This window comes from Anastrepha obliqua, chromosome 4 (genome assembly GCF_027943255.1).
Source record: "Anastrepha obliqua isolate idAnaObli1 chromosome 4, idAnaObli1_1.0, whole genome shotgun sequence".
Classification (NCBI taxonomy): domain Eukaryota; kingdom Metazoa; phylum Arthropoda; class Insecta; order Diptera; family Tephritidae; genus Anastrepha; species Anastrepha obliqua.
Genome location: NC_072895.1, coordinates 106,158,068 through 106,176,616, shown reverse-complemented (window position 1 = coordinate 106,176,616; position 18,549 = coordinate 106,158,068). Strand labels below are relative to the sequence as shown.

The window sequence follows — 18,549 nt, the reverse complement described above, 5'->3', positions numbered from 1 at the left end:
GTAGCTTTGTGCTGTTTTATTTTTATTTCGATTGGTGCGCTGATGTATTTTTATTAAATTTTAGTGATAAAATGAACTAAAATCGCTATTTATACTAAACTAAAACTGTGCGCTACACAAAATGAAAACTACGAGAAAATAGTAGCATAGAACTAAAACGTAATTTCTTATTAAATGTGAGAGAAAAGTACACAACTTTTAAAAGCGAAAAACGAAATTGCGACACTCCACCCAAACGCCGAATTGGCAGAAGCAGTTTGCATAGATGAATTTTTTGAGCTGAAACATAAAGAGTAGACAATCTCTCAAGGAACGCACAATAAGCGCGACGACAACACAACATAAATTTGAATTGCAACAATAGGAAAGCGTAAAATATTGCAATTGCATTATGAAGCGGCAGCGGCCGCCGTTATGGCCGCGACTGCTACTCCACACACTCGGCTGGTTGTATGCCTTTCAAGCGTTATGGCAATACAGTAGCGCCATACATCTAACAGGCACTTTTCATACTGGTGATTTTTTCAAAGTTATTACCAAATTTGGTTTTCAAAAAGCCGAAGCAACAGCACCGCACGGCGGTTCCTTCGGCTACATATACGGCAACATTACAACATCCGATCAGTTTGCGCAACCCATTTCGCTGGTCGTGCTGGACAAGGCGGCTTTTGTTGATTTCTATAGCAATCGTAGCTATGATGACCACGAGTTAGCGTGCCAACGTATGTTTGCGCATTTGCAGCCACTGGTCTATGATGAGGCATGCAACAAGCAGGGTAAACGCGATTTCGTACGGCGTGTGCCGTGTAAACACGGACAGCTTTGTGCAGACGAGGATACGGCCGCAAATGTGATAGCAGAGCATCAGTTCACCTACACTATCAGCGAGGTGTCGGAGCCTAGGTGAGTTGGAGGGCAAAGAGGAGAAGTTGAGATATGCAGGGAGGAAATTAAACAGAAGTTGTTTCATGAATGATTGCTTTCTTAAATTGAAATTGCAAAATGCAGCGATAAGCGTAAATGAGAGAATAAATTAAGAGTAATTCTAGGAAATAATTTTGCTTACATGGCTAATGTTTCAGTTTAACAACTCGCTGGGCAAGCAGAGTGAGCTGTGAATGCATTTCTTCTGTGGGCTGCTCGGTTAGCTTACGCTTTATTGTAGCTGTTTTTGTTGTTTTTTTTTGCATTGCTTATTGATCATAAATACCTGCCAAACAAGTTTTTGTGTGTGTTTTTTTTTTGTTGTGCGCCGATATTCACACGTGTGCTTTTCGACATAATTTTTTAAAAGTCAGTAAAATTTGTTTTTTTTTTAGCAAAGAAATCACAGCCGTATGTCATGTAGCCGTCCCAACTTAAGTGCTCTGCTCAATGATAAGATAAGGGGGAGTATCTATTTGTGCGTTAAAATCATTTGTCCAAATTATTTGCGCCTGCTATCTGTAGCAGGTTTTTCATCACACAAATGTAATGCTCCAATACACTCTTTTCGATGACTGGCATCATAGTTCTGCTTTCCTTTCACTTTTTGCAGACAATACTCAGCTGTTTTGTTCAGCTCAAGGCATAAGAAAGTAAAAGTGCAAGAGACGCAAATTAATTGTGAAGGCAAACCATGGTAAAATCGTTTAAAATGGTTGAACTCCAGCTAAAGTTCAGCCTTTCTACAGACAAACAGGCGGTAAATTGGTTCAACCGGATGTTAATGAAGCAATTAACTGGTTGCAGTAGCCTCGATTGCGTTGAAAATTTGAACATACGTTGCTTATTTATCTAGAGATGCCTTTATTTAATTTGCCTAATGGATTGCACAAATTGCTTGGTGTGATAAAAGCTACGCACACAGTCAAATTACTAGATACAAATATTTATTTCGCCTTCCCATATGGCTTAATTTTGAAAGTTCGTTGTTTGTTTCGAAATTAGTTTGATTTTGATCAAATGAGAGGTGTTTTTAAAGAAAAAGAAAACTCAAACTTGCAGAATACCACTAAAGTTCGCTTGGAGTTGCCCCGCCAACAGTGGTCTAGGTGGAAAATAATTAACGAGGGTTACACAGGGCCATAATATAATTTTTTAAGGAATCTTCGACGTACGTCCACAAGCGACCAAAGCGAATTCATTGAAAGCGTTCCCACGACGGTCGGTTCTACGTAACTGGAACAACCCGGATTTATATTCGGCCAAGGCTGTCACTTCAGCAGCATTCCCCGAATATGTATGAGGAATTTTTATGGTGCTACAACAACAACAATTCATTGAAGGTGGCAGCACTAGGCCAACAACAGCATTTTGTTCTCACTTAAAAGTATAAAACAAAGAATCAATTTATTTGTCAATCATTTTAAAATGTTCATTACAACTTTGGAACTTAAATTCATTATTGTAGAAAGTGTCAATTTTCAAATTATAAATTTGTTTGTAACAAGGCGAATCTATTAAAGGTGGTATCGGTAAATCAGCTGATGTTTTTTTTTTTTCTTTTGCCGTGTCCATATGGCTGTCAGCCAAGGCGAATCTATTAAAGGTGGTATCGGTAAATCAGCTGATTTTTTTCCTTTCGCCGTGGCCATGTGGCTGTCAGCCCAGAATGAAACAAGGCGAATTCATTCTATGTTTTCTACTTTGCCAATACTTTTCTTTGACAATCAAAGGTACAGAACATTGTTGTCGATGTAGTGCCTCCACCTTTAATGAATGCGCCTTGGCTATTAGCCTAGAATTAAACAAGGCGAATTCATTCTTTGTTTTCTAATTTGCCAACACTTTGCTTTGACAATTAAACGTACAAAACACCACCACTTTTAATGAATGCGCCTTGGTAAGTAATACGTTTCAGAATGTACAAGTCGAAAAAAGGAACAAAAAAAAAAAAAAAACAAATTAGCTGGCCTACTGCCACCTTTAATAGATTCGCCTTGCAAGCGACTCTTCTCAGAAAAATTTACAGTTTACTTGCAATTTCTCACTAAGCAAAACCAAATGAAGACAAAAATGTTTATCTGTTAGCAGAGTTATCTGCTGCTGTTTATTTGTTTTCAAAACACCTTTTTAACCCGGCTTTTATTTGCATAATACTCAATAAAGCAAATACTGTCAGTTACTAACTTTAAATTCATACCTTTATTTACTAATTCAATTGTGTTTTCATTACTAAACATATTTTATGGTCTTTAAAAAGTTAGTAATGACGGAAATTTAGTGCAAATAATGAATTTAAACATTTCTAGAAAATGAAACACTAAAATTTTACATCTTAGTATATCCAGTAAATACAAAAATTACCATACATCACTTAAACCCCAATCTTCTTGCTTGCTTTATGAGTCATATATGGTATTAGCGCTGCTCGGCGTAATAAGTACCTCAACAAAGTATTTTTAATTAAAATTTGTTTTGTTAAATTCTTAAAACACGAAATAAACTTTTTTTCTTTCCCTTTCAGATTCTGGTATGTCGCGCTGACTGCCTGCTATCGCAATCGCACCACCTGCAAATGGCATGTATACGATCGTCTCAAAAATCAGAATGCAGCCAATGTGGTTAACGAATTTCTTGCATCACCCTACGGCATACTCCCACCACCCACGCCCGCGCTCAACTACGATATATACGTTGTCAACGGGCATCCCAATAATTCCGCTGCCCATCCACTCACCTTTCAATTCTCATTCGATCAGCAAAATTTGCTCGAAATGTATTTGATTTTCTTGCTAGTCTATATGGTGCTGCTGCCGGTGCAAATATATGCGGTGCGTTTGCAAAAACATCCAGTAACTCGGCTCTTCACGCTCAGCTTGGCGAGTGAGTTTGTCAGTTTGGCTTTCATTACAGCGCATTTGATAAAGTTCGCCATGAATGGAGTTGGTATGCCGAGCATGCAGACTGCTGGCGACATATTGGATATCTTTAGTAGAGTATGTGATAAATATATAGCTGCCTTTTCACTGTAACCACTATAATTTAATTGATAATAACTTCTTCTTTAGACAACTTTTATGTTAATCCTGCTGTTGCTGGCTAAAGGCTGGGCCGTCACACGCCAGCAAATCAATCGCACTGGTTGGATAATACTGATGAGTATTTGGGTTCCCTATTGTGCATTTCAAATGTTCCTCTATGTGTGGGATAAGGTGAGTTTAGCATTAATATTGGCTGCAGCTAAAATTTTAACATAAAGTCTTCTCTTACAGACGGAGGTGGATATTATTTCGGACATCGATGAGTACCAAACCTGGCCGGGCTGGATTGTTTTGATACTACGGTACGCAACAAGAGAAAGACTTTTAAAATATTAATTTATGAGCCAAAGCTTGTGGTGTGCACCCAATGAGTTAGTTATGAGGAAGAACTCTTACAAATGCAAAAGCCGAGACATACTTCGCAATTTCCCTGCTGAATCAGCTGTTTTAGTAAACGAGCGTGACAACCTACGCCAGAACGATCGATAAAATTGCTAACACCTTCAGCGGCTGCACTTCGTCGGACCCGAAGAGATGTGTGAGCTATTTTATACGGCAATTTATATTGCATCCTCCGGTTGGCAAATCCAATTCTCGTGCCACTAGATGGCCGCAACAGTGCGCCACATATTCTCCAGTGATGAGTTTCAGGGGGCCATCACTAAATGAAAAGCATCAAAACCCACTGGCCCTGACGGACATGCTTATGTTGAAAAACCTGTGACATTGGGTGTAGGGTACCTCAAAAGGCTTTCCAAAATGTCTATGGCCACTCTCATAATTCCTGACAAGTGGAAATCAGGGAGAGTGGTACCACTTCTGAAACCCCTCCAACCAAGGGGAATCTAATCGCCCGATAACTCTCGTTTCCCTAGTAGTGAAGACTCTTGAATCCCTCCTACTCCCACTCTACATGAAACAACTGGCCCCTGCCTCACATCAACATGGATTCGGCTCCAACCACCAGAGGGAGTTTCCCCTGGTCCCTGGTGTCGGGGGGAAATGACATCGGTGGCCTGTGCGCCAAAGTAAATGATTACCTCACCAGTCTTTTTCACTTCTTGACTGCGAGGAATCTACAACTTGCCCACACTAAGTCCACGGCGACCCTCCTTACCACCTGGACAAAGGAGGTCAAACTGCAGCTCAAGCTTACAGTCGCCGACACACCAATACCGACAGTAAACAACCCCAAAATTTTGGGAGTTGCTCTCCTTTTCTGCGCACACAACCGCAATTGCTAATAAAGTCCAAAACCGCAACAAGGCAAGTAATGTTGGTGGCGACATTTAAAGCAGTTGACCAGTTGGTTCTAAATTACTCTGTGCGTGTCTGGTCGCCTAGAACTCGTGATACGACAAATCTCCAGATATGCCAAAACACTGTTATTAGGACAGCTACGGGATGCCTCCTGATGTCCACCCTACAACACCTACATAATGAGGCGCAAATGCTCCCAGTCAAGGAGCACAACAAAATGCTCAGCAAACAGTTTGTACTCAGGTGTCACACCTGTTAGAACCTGAGCCGCCTTCCAGGCACGTCAGGAGACATCTCTTCAACTATTTCGACACGATCCAGGACAAAACGAACCGACAACCGCTGGACCGGGCAGTGTTTAGACATACATTATATCGTTCCCTTAGTATAACAATAGCCTATGTGCTCATAGGCTATTATTTTTTTTATTGAATTTTTGGATTCTCCATCGTCGATTTTACATGTGGTCAAAATTTTGTCAAATTCTAGTTCCACAAAGTGGGTCAAAACATCATTCAAAAAATAATAAATGTTTACAGACATAACGAGATTTGAGTGAGAGCTACTTTCGACAAAAAGTTTGAAATTCATTTTCTCAAAACATCAAAAAATTTATAGGCTATTTTAATACTAAGGGGATGATATGATATTCATCGGGAGCCACTTAGCACCTTCCTAAACTCTCGACCTCTGAACGTCGTAAACGGAGTCCAACCAACACCAACAGCAGATGAAGAGCTTCAGCTACCTCGAGAGCCCCGCACAACTTTAGCACAATTACGCTCTGGACACTGTAGCAGACTAAACGCCTACTTATCCAGAATTGACCGCGATATACACAACATATGTCCAGCATGTGAAGGCACTCCGCACGATACTAACCACCATTTTATATGCCCCACCAAACCTACTCACCTAACACGCGTTTCTTTCTGGACCCAACCTGTCGAAAGGGCAGGTTTCGTGGTCCTACCGTTAGGTGAACTAGTCGAAGACGACCGGTAACTACATTGCACTGACAGGGCTTAGGAAGCTGCTACAACAACGTCTACAGCGGCCGCCAAGGCAAAATATTTCATAGCAATAAGCCGTACATTTCTCTTATAACCGGTTCATACTCGATACCTTCGTCGATATACTTAGAAGACGTTTTCAATAACAAAAGCAATTACTCAATTTCTTGTAAAAGTCGAAGTAAGCGAAATTCTTAAGGGATCTCTATCCAAATTACACTCATGTATCTCGAAAATTTTGGCTCAGTATCATTTTTAGCTACTATTTTTTCGTTGGATTTCCTGCGCTCGAAGGAGCCACTATCATATTTTCCTCCGCGGTGTGTTGTAGTGTTTAAACTTTTTGAGGTTATGAGGTCACAGAGTGCCATTTTTTAAGCATCTTAAGCTCTCTCCTAAGCTTTTCTTTAGTGATATGGTTTCTCATCGCCGCTAAATAACTCAATTTTTCTGATTAAATTTTTTTTCTTACTATAATAGCGCTAAATATGTCTCATAAGTTTTTGAAAAATAAGCTTGTCCCAATTTCTTGTTGTTATAATAGCTTAAATCATTCCCGAACTATTTTTGGGGCCACATAATTTTGAGGCCTTATGCTCCAACTTGGAACTGTTGGAGTGTATGATAACGGCGATGATAATTTCTGGCCGATTACTGGCATGGAAACATTGCGGGTCTTTGTTTTATTAAGTCTTTAATAATAAAAATTCTACTTTCAGCACATCATTCATGACATGGTTCCTCTACGAACTTCGCAACACTATGAAATATGAGCACTCCACAAAAAAGCTCGATTTCCTATTACACCTAGGCGCATCCAGTCTGGTGTGGTTCATCTACTTGCCCATTGTCGCCATTGTAGCGCTGCAAGTGAGTCCAATGTGGCGCTATAAACTACTACTCGGCATAACCAATTCAGCTGACTGTCTGGCATATTGCGTAATGACGGGACTGCTGTGGCCTAACCGATCGGGACAGTATTTACTGTTAGCCGGCAATAAGTACACAGGTGAGTGCAGCATAGAACTGAATTGTAAGTGAACCAATTATACAATATTCTCATTCATCCGCTCAAGGCATGGATGAGCTGGACGAATTCAATGAAGCGCCACATATTGTGCGCGAACGTGAACGTCGACGCAATTCACCCGATGCGGTGGTCATCGCCAATGGTGACATTGCGCATGCGAACATCAACGGCATCAGCGGTGTTGCAACGGCAGTGGGCGGTGCGAACAATTTGATGCTAGCATCTAATTCTGTAAACGGTGACACATGCGCGGAGCTGTTGGATGCAGAGGATCTTGATGCGGTACTGCTAACCGATTTGAATAAGAATAGTCATGTTGTGGCATAAGTGCTAAACGGCCCTTGTATGTGCATGAGTAGTGTGCAAAAACAAAAATGCTATACTGTAAACGCCTGAATGTATGTAGTTTTGTGAGCTCATTTGCGTGCACGCGAAGTTTTTTAAACAATGGAATTAGTAACTATCTACATGCATACATATATCTATAAGCGGGAGAGATTAAGAGCGTAGGCGGTGAAGCGCAGAAAAAAGAAAGTGAAATTTTGATGCGCGCTGGTCGGGTAGAAAACAATGTAACGAAAGTCTTTGTGCGTCGTATGTGATGATTTTATGATTTTTTACATGTAAACACAATTTTATTGTATTTATTACTACAAACAACTTGCTTTAGTTTTGTATGATACTTTATTATTCTAATTATCAATACTTTTACATTACATTAGTTTTTAGTTTAGTTATAATATTTACAACAAAACCTTGTAATCAACATATAACGATTGTGTGATGAGTCAAGTACACGTAGGTACGCGTATGTTTATAAATAAAAAGAGAGAAGTTTTATAAATTACGAAACAAACAAACAAAAAATCATTATTGCTATGCACTTGGTTGAAGCATAACAACATTAAGTCTAAGGTACACATTTCATATTGTATGCGATTAAAATTACAATACTTTACGTAACTTAGCATATTAAGCACTGTTTGAATGAGCAACGTACGTACATAGATATGTATTTGGATAGTTAAGTCGGTAGTTATATATCTTAGTGGCAAAGGAAGAAACCGAAAGAAAACAATATAGATAACAGAAAATATGCTGCAAGTACACAACGACTTTGGCAGCCTTGTGCTACATGGACTTTGTAAAATGAACTTATGATTATTACCGAAATAAATTAAATTTGAAAATATTGTAACAAACATTTAATAAAATCAACAAAGTATGCATTACTCAGTGATAATCGCATATACCTAAAGAAGTGTCAAATTATATTTGTAAATTGCACAATTTTTTGCATATGTATTGTATATTTAGTGCGTAAAGCAAACCCAACCCGCCCCCCTACTCAAAATAGCAAGCGAAATGTAAGCTAGAACAATATATAGTATAACGGTAAAGTGGAGCTAAAGAAATTTGCGCTAAAGAGTGTTAACAGCAGAATAAGAATAAGAAAAGAGGGTTTAAAAATAAATGCAAAATAAAAGAATTAAAATTTAATGAAATGAAAATAAAATTTAATGAAGTGAGAATAAAATTTAATGAAGTGAGAATAAAATTTAAAGCTAAAACTTATGACAAAAATTTTAGAAAAAGTAGATACACAAAAAAAAAAAACATTTACAAAATAAAATGGTCAACAAATAACTGCAATGAAAACGGAAAGGCCGAAGCAAAAAATTCACAAAAATTGCTGAAGAAAATTAATTTAAAAATATTAAAAAAAGGGACATCTAGAGTGAAAGTAAATTAAAAGGTGAAAAAGTCACTATGTTGAAAAAGGGAAGCTGAAGCATAAAACTCTCTAAAAAATGCTGAAGAAAATTAATTTAAAAATATTAAAAAAAGGAAATCTAGAGTGAAAGAAAATTAAAAGGTCCAAAGTAGTAAAGGGAGCAGAAGCACAAAGTTCTCTAAAAAAAAGTTGAAGAAAGTTAATAGAAAAATATTCAAAAAACAAAAATGAATACTAAAATGAAGATAAAAATTGAAAGAAATAAATAAAAGGGGTACAAATCACTAGAATAGAAAAGGGAGTTGAAGCAAATAATTTCACAAACTTTGCTGAAGAAATTTAATTTAAAAATCGGGAAAAATGCTAAAACGAAGTTAAAAATTAACAGAAATAAATAAAAGAAGTAAAAAATCGCTAGAATAGTAAAGTGCGTGCCATTCTACGTTACCGGAATGACTCGGGTTCCGACCAAGGGCTGTCGTCCCAGTAAACTAGCCCTATCCAGGAAACCGTTGCTCATCCCCGTGAATTGAAGCAAAAAAATTCACCAACTATGCTGAAGAAATTTAATTTAAAAATAAGAAAAATGCTAAAATGAAATTGAAAATTAACAGAAATAAATAAAAGGTGTAAAAACTCACTAGAATTGAAAAGGGATGGAAACAAAAACTTCACAAACAATTCTGAAGAAAATTAATTCAAGAAATCGGAAAAAGCTAAATTTGAGGTAAATTTTAACAAAAAAAAAAAAAAACAAAAAAATTAACCAGGGCGCATTTATTAAAGGTGGTGGCACTAGACCAACAACAATATTTTGTACGTTTGATTGTCAAAGCAAAGTATTGGCAAATTAGAAAACAAAGAATGAATTCGCTTTGTTTCATTTTGAGCTGACAGTCACATAGACACGGCGAAAGGAAAAAAAACAAATCAGCTGATTTACCCTTACCATCCAAGACAAATTGAGTACTATAGGTGAGGCCTTCCCAAATAGTTACTTTATTTTTCGCGATTTTGACAAGTTTGACGTCAGTTCCCTTTCCAATACAAAACAAGCAAAAGGAGGAGGAATTACATGTTTTTGAAAATTTAGTGAGTGGCTTGGAAGTTTTGTGATTTGTGAGAATTTAAACTAAACAAACCATTGAAATCGAAGTGCCACGTGATTTGTACTCAATTCGCCTTGGATACCACCTCTAATAGATTCGCCTCGAAATAAACCCAAAAGATTAACGAAAACATCTAAAGCAAAATGGCGGCGACAGAGTCAAACTTCGAAATCGCTTATGAATCAAATTTGGCAGAAATTTTGCCTTTTGAACCATTTTTCGTTTCACTGCGCAGCAATTTGAGCTTCATTGTCTGGGAGCGGAATGGCTCCATCTCTGCATGAACCCCTATAACCCCAAATTGGTTTTGTGTTCTTGGTACAAATTTCTTTTCATTGGTCATTTTAACCCTCTGTTGGGTACCTGTTTTAAAACCTTTGGCTAGGTACTCGGGTATGGCACTTTTTCATTCTGTTCGACGATCTTTTTTAAAAGGTTATAAGACCCTAAGATTATTTCCATAAATCGATAGAAAATTAAATTTTATGGAGCTACCAGGAAGCTCAAGTCTCAAGGCTTTTTTAGCTGTAATAGAAATTTGATAAATTCACATACAAAGTAGAAAGCGTCTCCCTAAACCCAGGTGCCCACTGAAGGTTAAATTTGCAATATTTTGCTTAAGTGTTTTTAGAATAAATGAAAACAAGAGTTAAAATACATATCGGAGAGAAATGTGTTGTTAAGTTGCATGTCGTAAAATTTTACGAGAAATAATTTTATAGAACATTTTAGCCCATTATCTCTCTGTTGAAAGGGTAATTTTGGCCCCACTTTTAGGGAGTTTGAATAAAATCGCATTTTGAAGGCCGCCAGAGGCTTACATGTTTTATAAAATTGTTTCCCATAAAATTTCGCTAAGGGTCCCCTCAGACAAAGAATCTGTAAGTACGTGAAATTGAAGTTTTACTATTAGTATGAGTATAGTTTGTTGTTGTAGTAGTATAAATGTTCCCCATAAATATATTCCCCGTATTCTCTCGCTAAAGTGACAGTCCTTGGCCGGATATAAGTCTGGGTCGTTCGGGTTACGTAGAGCCGACTGTCGGGGAAACTAATGAGGGCGTTGGAACTATTGAGCCCCTAAAAATGCTGCTGAAGTGTTTTTTTTTCAAGGAATAGCAAATTAAAAAAAAAAGTTTACATTCCATAATAAAACTCACTTTCAAACAAGGCGAATTCTTATCAGGTGGTGCTACTAGAACAGCTGATTTGTTTCTTTCGTTTTGGAAATTCGAATGTCAAAGTGATCTGTTTTGTTCGGGTAATGGTTGATTAAAAGGTAATCAGCTGATTTTAACATTCAAAGCACCAAATTAGGAAATTGGAAAAAACCCTTTTTGTATCAAAGCATAGCATCACCTTGTATGAATTCGCCTTGGTGTTAAATAAAATTTGATTCTCAAACAACTTGCGAAATTTCAAAACAATTCATGCAAACGGTGCTCAAATTGCAATCTGTCAGCTAAGCATGAAAAAAAGTTGTTTTCGAAAAAAAAAATGATTCCATGATTTGCGAGCAGGCAAAATAGGAAATTGAATCTAGCAAATGAGTAAACATGTAGAGTATTTTTATGCTTCGGATCCCTTTTTAATAGTACTACACGTTTTTAATACAAATTTTCGAAAACCAAGTGTTGCTTCTAAAACAGAGTACTAACTTCGAAATTTACTAAATAAAATAATTCGATTTTAAGTGGCAGCAATAAAATAATCCTGAGCAATGAAAGATTCAACAGAAATGTTAAGTAAACATGACAAATCCAAACCCAAACCTTTTTATGTTTTAAGCGACGTTTTAAAAATGTTTTTAGTGCAAAGGAAAAGAATTTTAAAAATGTAAGAAATCACACACACATAAATAAATGGGCAAAAGAAAAAAATTGAAATAAAATTATGAAATTACGACAAAACAAAAAAAAAAAAACAAAGTAAGAAATTAAAGACAAAATAAAAATTTAGCCACTAAGCGAAATTTCCAAATGCCATACAGTTTTTGTTGCATGTAGCAGGACTTGCAAGTTTTCATGATTGTAAATTTGTGTGAATTTAGTTTTTACGAACCTATAAAATATAGATGGGTGGTTAAGTATGGTTTAAGTTTTTTTTGTTTAAATTTTTTTTTCAAATTTATTTCAAAAGTTTTGTTTTCAAATTTAAAATTTTTTGTTTTAGTTTTATTTTTAATTAAAATTCCTTTAGTTTATATGTCACAAAAATTGAACTTTCATATATAGTTTTTTTGTTGCTTTTATTAGCCTTTGCAATGCATATCGCTGCGTTTATTTACAAGCATACAAACATACATACATACACACATAAACATGCACATACGTGTGTGTGCTTGGAAGAAAATGTAAACAAACCATAAATCTATTTTGAAAATCTGTTTCGTTTTTTACACATTTTAAATAATAAAAATTACATTGAAATTAAAAGAGTGGAATTATTTACTCATTAAAACCTAACCTCACTTTTTTGTATTTGTATTCATGAAGACCTAACCTCACTTTTTTGCGGCTATTTGCCTAATTAGTATTCATTAAAACATAACCTCATTTTTTACGGCTATTTACTTAAATGGAATGCCTGGTAAATTTCCCTACATAGACTGACGGTACTCGCAGACGTGCTCAGTCCAGTTCTACTAATTAGTCCTTTAATCCCTCTCAACTATCATAAGAGCACTCTTGGAGAATTTCCGAATATATTTTTCATTTTAAATTATAAGAGCAACATTTTTTTTATCTCTTTACAACTTTATTTACGAAAAATAAAATTTTGACAGTTTTCTTACGCCTTCAACTTGTTTTGCATATCGAATTGCACTAGTACCGTTACTTTTACCAATACCATCATAAAGAAGTGCAACGATGATCCTTTATTGAATTCGAAGAGGCCACAAACTTTGTAACGAAGCTTATGAGTGCTGAGATGGGCTGCAAATGAGTCCAGCTGGAAAGAAAATATCAGAAGAATAATGAGAAAGAGAAAAGGTTCGAAAAAAATGTACTATTGATTTTCAAATTTAATTTTTATAACCAAAAAATATATTTAACTTTAATTTGGACCCCAGAAAGCGATCTGACCTGCTTCTACACTTATTAAGCACTGGTCAACCAGCTGAGCAAATGACAGACTCTAAGACTATATTGGCTCACGAAGAAGCGATCCTTTGTTGGCATTGGAGCTGGCCCGTCTCTTAGCGGCATCATAGCAGTAATTACACTGGAATAGAAGAGCTCCCTTTTCTAATTGACTAGAGCAGAGTCAAAGGAATTTGAATCTTTGGACTTTACCATTCAGATAGAGATTTTGTTTTTAAGAAATTATAGAGATCTTTGATCTCATTTGAGCTCTTCGAATTAGTTATAAATGACCTGAGATCTTTGATGGCATAGAATCTCAATCAGATGTATGAGCCTTTTAAGAGAATAGAAGGCTAATGGCGGACTTTGTGATCAGCAAGTTATAATTTCTTACTAATTTTAGTTGCAATACCTTTCAAATATTAAGTAATTTTAGCCGTAATGCCTTTCAAATATATGTTTGCCACTAGAAAAGTCTTCCGTTTGCAGCATTGGCTACGCCCTTGAATCCAACACGAATGGACTACTGCATACGAAATGGATATTAGGAATAGTAAAATTCGCCTTGTGGAGAGAGCAAGAAGCTATAGAAAATCTATCACAAAATTCGAGTATTAGAAGCTCCCTTGTGGCTCTTCGATCCACGGGAAACCAGAAGCATCTCGCAAGTTTGTGTGGAGTTGACGTGAAGCCAAACTCTTTAGGGGCAGACCAGAGTTAACCAAGTGTAACCCAATACTCTAATATCTGTTTAACTAGCTCATCCACCCAGCACATTAACGCAATGCCTGTGTGACCAGGTACCCAGATGTAAAGTTACTTTCCAAAAACCAAAGAAGATTGCGCGCAGTTTGTGTTAATGCCGTCTACCCCGACTAGAATTCAATGAACTATAGGAGCAGATTATTTAAAACGTTTTTTCACAAATATTTCGCAAATCTTACCGCTCTTCTCAAACACTCAGCATCGTGCATTTCCACCAAATCCACATACGCTCTCAGTACTTGCCCAGTATGATTGCATTTCTCTAACGCCGCATCCAGTATACCCATTACCATTATCGTATTAACAAATGCCGCGAAAGTGTACAAGAGTTCATTGACCAAGGGCCATAAACTCCAAATCGACTTTTGCCCAAGAAAGAGACAAACACTATAAACCGTACGCATGTTAACAGCAAATAAGCGCAGCAACAAAGCAGCCAGTGTTAGCTCTCCGATAGCGAAAATACGTTGTGCCAAACGGTAGCCATCCAGATGCAATGTGGCCAGAGAGTTAATACGCCTGGCAAAAACTGTTGCTACGACATCACTCGGTCTTTGGTGTTGATGGAGTTGCTCGAACAGCAAATGCAGCTGTGAGTTTATTTGCGCAAACTGTCGATAAAGTTGGCAGAATACGTAGAAGAAATGTCCAGAAACGGTAAGGCCAAAAGTGTTCAATACGTATGAGATAAAGGTAATGGGTGGGTACCACGGATCGCTACCTGGATGATGACTTATAAAAATATAAGCGTTCAAGAGAAGAAGCCCATAGCCAAGAAAGAGTTTGCAAATGATGAGGTTGGCAGTGTAGCGCTTCAAGTATTTGATGTATACCTCATTTTCCTGCGCTGATTCGCAGTCCGAGCTGACATTCCTTGTACTTCCGTTTTCGCTCTGAATTACATACTCGGTGGCATTTTCTTCTGTTACTTTGTATTGATGTTCACATAGAAATGCTTCGTGTCGTGCTTCCAGCTCAAAATAATCCGCAAAAGCTTCCATAACGCAACGTCTTTTGCACCATATCTCCTTGATCAAAACTATAATGAAGAGAATTTTCGTTACATTCGCTATACTGTTGGTCCATTGTAATACCAGATGAAACTTTATAGAGCCAACATGGAAATAATATAAGCTGGCACACGCACTGGCCACTATGTAGAAAACATGTGAAAAGGCGCTATGCGCGAGGTATACCCGTGTGGACCGGAATTCGTACGATTTTTTGTCTAGCGGCGCTGGCAGCAAACCCACCGCAAGTGAGTTGTAATAGGAAACGTTTAGCACGAAGCGGAGCAAACGTTCGCGTAGCATTTTCTGTTTTACACTGAGGGTTTGTTATATTCCACGATTCCAAGTAGATTTACAAGTGTGATGAGTTCGTGTTGTTGTCGTTTTGTTGCTGATAACAAATGTGAATATTTGATGATTCGATGATATCTTTTGACAGCAGTTGAACGGGTGGCGATGAGGAAGGGGTTCGTAAGCCCCCAGGTATTGGAATTTAACGACTAAATAATTTGACTGAGTTTGCAGGAAAATCCTATTACTCAACTCTTATATTTAATTATCCAATCTAATTTTAAAATTAATATCCAATCCGTTACGCAGTTCAATATGCTCAGCTGAGTGAGATACTTCCTTTGTCTTACAAGTATACTTTGTCTGTATACTCAACACGCCAAGGCTAGGCGAAAATCTATTCCTAACCTCGAGGACTGTACAAAAGACAATTTAATGACAATTTTGTACGGATTTTTCTCTCCCGCTCAGGTATCCAAAAGTAATGGTAAAGTCGACTTCTCCTCTTCTCAATTGGCGCGGTTTTGGCCGAGTTTAACAAAGCGCGCCAGCCGTTTCTTTCTCGTGCTAACCGGCGCCAGTTGGACACACCAAGTGGAGCCAAGTCCTTCTTCACCTGATCTGACTAAAGTCTGCAATTTTAGACTACATCACTAAAACAACTGCCGAAGGGAGTTAGTTACATATGTGTCACTATCATTCCACTGGGAAACAGTGAACATAAAACAGCAAATAACAGAATTTTTTTCTAAGTGGGAACGATCCTCGGCAGGCAATAATAAACCTGCGAAAGCATGTCAGGAAGAAGCTTCTCGTAAAGCACCAACTGCTGTGAGAAGAGAAAAACACGAGAGGCCCCCATTTGTATTGAAACAATAAGACGTGCACCAAAAATGGACGGAGTTTAGCCAACCAGTGAATTTTGCGGAGATTTCCAAAGTTTGTAAAGATGTAAATGTAGTCGACAAGTTCTGTCAACGAACATATAGCCGCCACCGACTGCGCCAAAGTTGGATACCAGTGAATCATTCGACTACTTCTTTTTGCATCAGAGATTGGAAAGATTTTTATTACAAATTATTAGTTTCGTTTTCCCTCCAGGCATAGAGGCAGCTTCTGAAACTTTATCCAACTATAGGCTAGCTATGGGTTCTGGATATCTGAAGGATAATACAGTTAATAAGCTTTTTTTGACCGAACTTTGGAATCTTACTTTGAAATAAATTTTGAGCAAAATAGGCAAATCACCACCAGTATTCGATTTTTCGGTAAATTTTGGAAGCTGACTGCGCAAATCGAGCCCTATAAGTCGAGCCACGATTCTGTGGATCACTTTCGATGAAAGCTTTTCTCAAGCAATATCATATTTGATACGAGATTAACACATTTGGTCAGAAAAAAGCATTAGGATCACGTCTTCCACACGATGTTTTAAAGAAAAGGGTTGAAATCGAGCTCTGGAAAAATTTCGTAGCCATGTGTTTTTGGATGTCGTGTTTAATACATTAGGCGCTTCAAAGCCTTGAAAGAGCAAACGAGATAAAGAAGGCCCTTCTGCGAACATAAATTTAAAAGATGTCTGAGCTTATGATCTTAATCGTAGTTTGGTTTTTGAAGCAATCCAATGTGCTTTCAAGAATTATTAAGTAATTGCAAAAATGAAATTGAACTCGGATTGGTATCCCCGAAGCGGTCTACTTAGTTCACTGATTAGCCAGGAGTCACGCGGACTTAAGTCTGACGAATATGAGTCGAACTTTGACTAAAAGAGATTCATTCGGAGCCAAAAATCTAAGTAGTTTTGAATACTGTTTTCTTGTATTTCAAAATTTGGCCATGTGAAAAGCATTTACCCTTCTGAACGTCGACACCGTTGGCGCCCATGCCTTCCATAAGCATTCATGTACTGAATTATTTAATATAATTTATGAGTAATTCGATGGCGATAAATGTATCATTTATGGTGGGGGTAAATATTTGCAAGGATGTCTGATAATTTGGTTGCGAGTGGAAATTGATCGCAGAATAAGGATCTACCACTAACAAGCATTTCCCTGGCTTAACTAGGAACCTATTAGATTTGTATGTTGACGCAAGCTACGAAACTGATTTTGTTACTTGAGGTGACGAGGAGTTATGAACTTATGAAATGGAAGACTTTTCGAACTGAAATTGAAGTGGCAGTAGCCCATTTTTCGATTCGTTTTCTATTTTATTTTTTATTAAGTTTTCTTTACGACTAGTTACAAAAAAATTGTAGTGAATACAAAACCACCCCCACCAACAATGGTATACGATATTGGATGACAGCCAACGACGGTTTAGTCAGCGTTCTCCTTGCCGGAAGTAGTGGGGATATACTTCTCTCCTCCATATCATCAGAGAGTTCGGAGTATTCTCCCACCATGTCCTCTAGCATAAACCCTTCGAGAGAGTTCGCCTACCATACGCGGGGGAGAGGAAGGGGGATTGTCTAACGCAACTGTGGTCTCCTCTGCAGATAAGGTCGTATTTCCTGCGGAGGTGCTCTTACTGGCAGACATAGAGTGTCAGTGCATGTAAGCCGTGCTTACTTTCCATTTCCGACTGGCGAGGTGATCAAGTGATTGCTCATTCCAGATGATCCCCGCTAGCCTTCTCTTGCCATTCACTTCGCCAATCTTTGCTACCTCCAGTCGCTGGTAGCTCAGGGTTGCCCAGTTTAATTACTTTCAGCATATCCTCTGATATCCAGGCTCTGGATCTTGTCTGGTTGAGGATGTCTTCTTGGAGGATCACATCGAGGCGGACTCCCGGCCAAAGCTCCCCTATGCGTTTTATTGCCAGGGTGTATAGGCCCACCGATCATTGAACAACGCACCTCATTAATTTGACGCGTGATTGCAACTAGCCAGCATCCGAACAACTGGGTGGAGGTCCTGGATTATCTTTCAAAGATTCGCAGTTTGCTTGCGGGATCAAACCGCCATGGGAAATGCGGTCATTCACCGCTCTTATGCAGCTTTCATTCGCTATTTCCTCACCATATTTCTTTATTGTGATGTTAGTCGTCTGATTGGCGGACAACTTCGTTCTTTTCGTTTCATCCGATGTGGCTTCATTCGATATTTTGAGCTTACCTTGCGCATAATCCATTTTAACCGTTTCTGGGTGTTCGACAATGAAGGCTTAAGTCCACGCCATGGAGTCTGACCATTCCTCTGTCAGATCCTCTCATTTGATATCCTTCAGTCTCTTCAGGATTCTGAAAGCCCATCACTCGGTACGATACTACCTTTCTGAAGC

General features: G+C 38.0%; 2 protein-coding genes across 2 annotated transcripts; one reads left to right on the top strand and one right to left on the bottom strand.

Annotated features, from left to right (window-relative positions):
- On the top strand, nucleotides 1-8,504 carry LOC129244692 (integral membrane protein GPR180). The gene is made up of 6 exons (XM_054882471.1): nucleotides 1-903; nucleotides 3,449-3,920; nucleotides 3,993-4,136; nucleotides 4,197-4,267; nucleotides 6,958-7,247; nucleotides 7,315-8,504. The coding sequence occupies exons 1-6, from the start codon at nucleotides 392-394 to the stop codon at nucleotides 7,593-7,595; spliced, it is 1,770 nt and encodes a 589-aa protein (XP_054738446.1). The 5' UTR covers nucleotides 1-391; the 3' UTR covers nucleotides 7,596-8,504.
- A 4,387-nt stretch (nucleotides 8,505-12,891) lies between these two features.
- On the bottom strand, nucleotides 12,892-14,357 carry LOC129243645 (putative gustatory receptor 58a). Its single transcript, XM_054880825.1, has 2 exons — nucleotides 14,143-14,357; nucleotides 12,892-13,064 (listed from the first exon to the last, which is right to left on the bottom strand). The coding sequence occupies exons 1-2, from the start codon at nucleotides 14,254-14,256 to the stop codon at nucleotides 12,903-12,905; spliced, it is 276 nt and encodes a 91-aa protein (XP_054736800.1). The 5' UTR covers nucleotides 14,257-14,357; the 3' UTR covers nucleotides 12,892-12,902.
- Between the last annotated feature and the right edge of the window lie 4,192 nt (nucleotides 14,358-18,549).